Source organism: Mus caroli, chromosome 8 (assembly GCF_900094665.2).
Source record: "Mus caroli chromosome 8, CAROLI_EIJ_v1.1, whole genome shotgun sequence".
Classification (NCBI taxonomy): Eukaryota; Metazoa; Chordata; class Mammalia; order Rodentia; family Muridae; genus Mus; species Mus caroli.
In genome coordinates, this window is record NC_034577.1 from 27,660,442 (window position 1) to 27,661,959 (window position 1,518).

General features: G+C 48.7%; 1 protein-coding gene across 2 annotated transcripts in view; it reads right to left on the reverse strand.

Annotated features, from left to right (window-relative positions):
• The window catches only part of Ubxn8 (UBX domain protein 8), a 22,640-nt gene that overhangs the window by 4,722 nt on the left and 16,400 nt on the right, over window positions 1-1,518 (reverse strand). For both annotated transcript variants that reach the window (XM_021169930.2, XM_021169929.2), the window contains one exon: window positions 1,263-1,304. In XM_021169930.2, coding sequence (XP_021025589.1) covers window positions 1,263-1,304 — 42 coding nt within the window. The remainder of the gene's footprint in view (window positions 1-1,262; window positions 1,305-1,518) is intronic.

Consider the following 1,518-nt stretch of genomic DNA (forward strand, 5'->3'; position numbering starts at 1 on the left):
AAAAAAAAAAAAGAAAAAGAAAGGTGTCCCTGTTTTCTCAATTGTTAATTTCTACTCCAGGATAGGATATGTAAATATTTGTCACTTCCACACCTGCCCCAAAAGGCAGGCTGCAGCAGGGGAGGCCACTTAGCCCTTAATGCCAAAAGGCACCAGAGAGATGGACCAGGCATTGTCCTGGGGCTGCTTGGTTCAGGTGGAATGAATAAATGTGACTTTTTACATAATAAAGAGCTAGCTGCTGGAGCTGGGGCAGAACCACTGGACAGAGAGAAAGACAGAGACAGAGGCTTGCTCATCAGGAGAAGAGCAGGGAGGTACAACAAGGAGAGCCACGTGCAGAGGTGTAATGGTGGGGCGGTTAGGTTAAGTCAGATGGGCTAGCTGAAGGACTGCCCCCAGCAAACAAGCCTTACACTCTACAGATGTCTCCATGCCTCTATTGTTAAACCACAGGCGGGACCCTTGAAAACTCCACATAAAATCTAAAAGAAGAAACTCTATGTATTTTAAAGGGGCTGGAGAACATGTAGTGCTTTTGCAGAGGACCTGGGTTCAGTTGCCAACACCCACATCAGGTGAATCACAACCGCCAGCAACCCCTTCCTAGGAAACCTAACGACCGCCCCTGGCCTCCGTGGGCACCTGCACTCGTGTGGGGCACAAACTCTTGCAGGCATGCGCGCGCACGCACACACACACACACAAACACAAACACACACACACACACACGTCTTTCTCCTGGGGATTCAGTATCTGGATTGCTCTCAATTATCTTTATCTGTGAGATCCAAAGTAGCAACATGCATGGCTGCTTCAAAAGCTGTTTTCTCAGGAGTCTAATGGATGCTAAACTTCATGGGATGCAGACAGTTTTCTTTCTAGGCATGCTGACTAATAACTTCATGGTTCTAAAGACACATGGTCCCCTGCATCAGACCGTCATCTGTAACTAAGTCAGCCAGGAGCAGAAAAGACAAACGGTGACAGGCAGGTGCAGAATCCGTCCCTTCCAGCCCAGCCACAGCAGACCTTTCTCTAACTGCACCAGCAGCTGCAGGCTGCATCTTAAGTGGAGGACTACAGGGAGGCCTGTGTCAGTACTGCTGTTAGCAGTAAGCCTCAGCTGAGCATCTCTATCTGATGCCAAACTCAGACCTGATTCCAAGGCAACTGCAAGCTCTTCTCCCCAAGCCCAGGGAGAGGCAGGGCTTACCTGATGTAAACAAAGGAAAGGGAGTATAAGAGAAACGACGGCGTACCTCTTCAGCTGTTTCTGATGGTTCTTCAGGTAAATCAGGAACCTAGAGAAATATGAAACGGGAATATGAGAATTCTCAAGAAGAACCCTGTTCAACAGCCTACATGCATCTAGGGTTTAAAAGGCTTCCTAAAATATCTACATCTGCAGGGCATGGTAGCACATGCCTTTAATCCCAGCACTTGGGAGGCAGAGGCAGGTGGATTTCTGAGTTCGAGGCCAGCCTGGTCTACAGAGTGAGTTCCAGGACAGCCAGG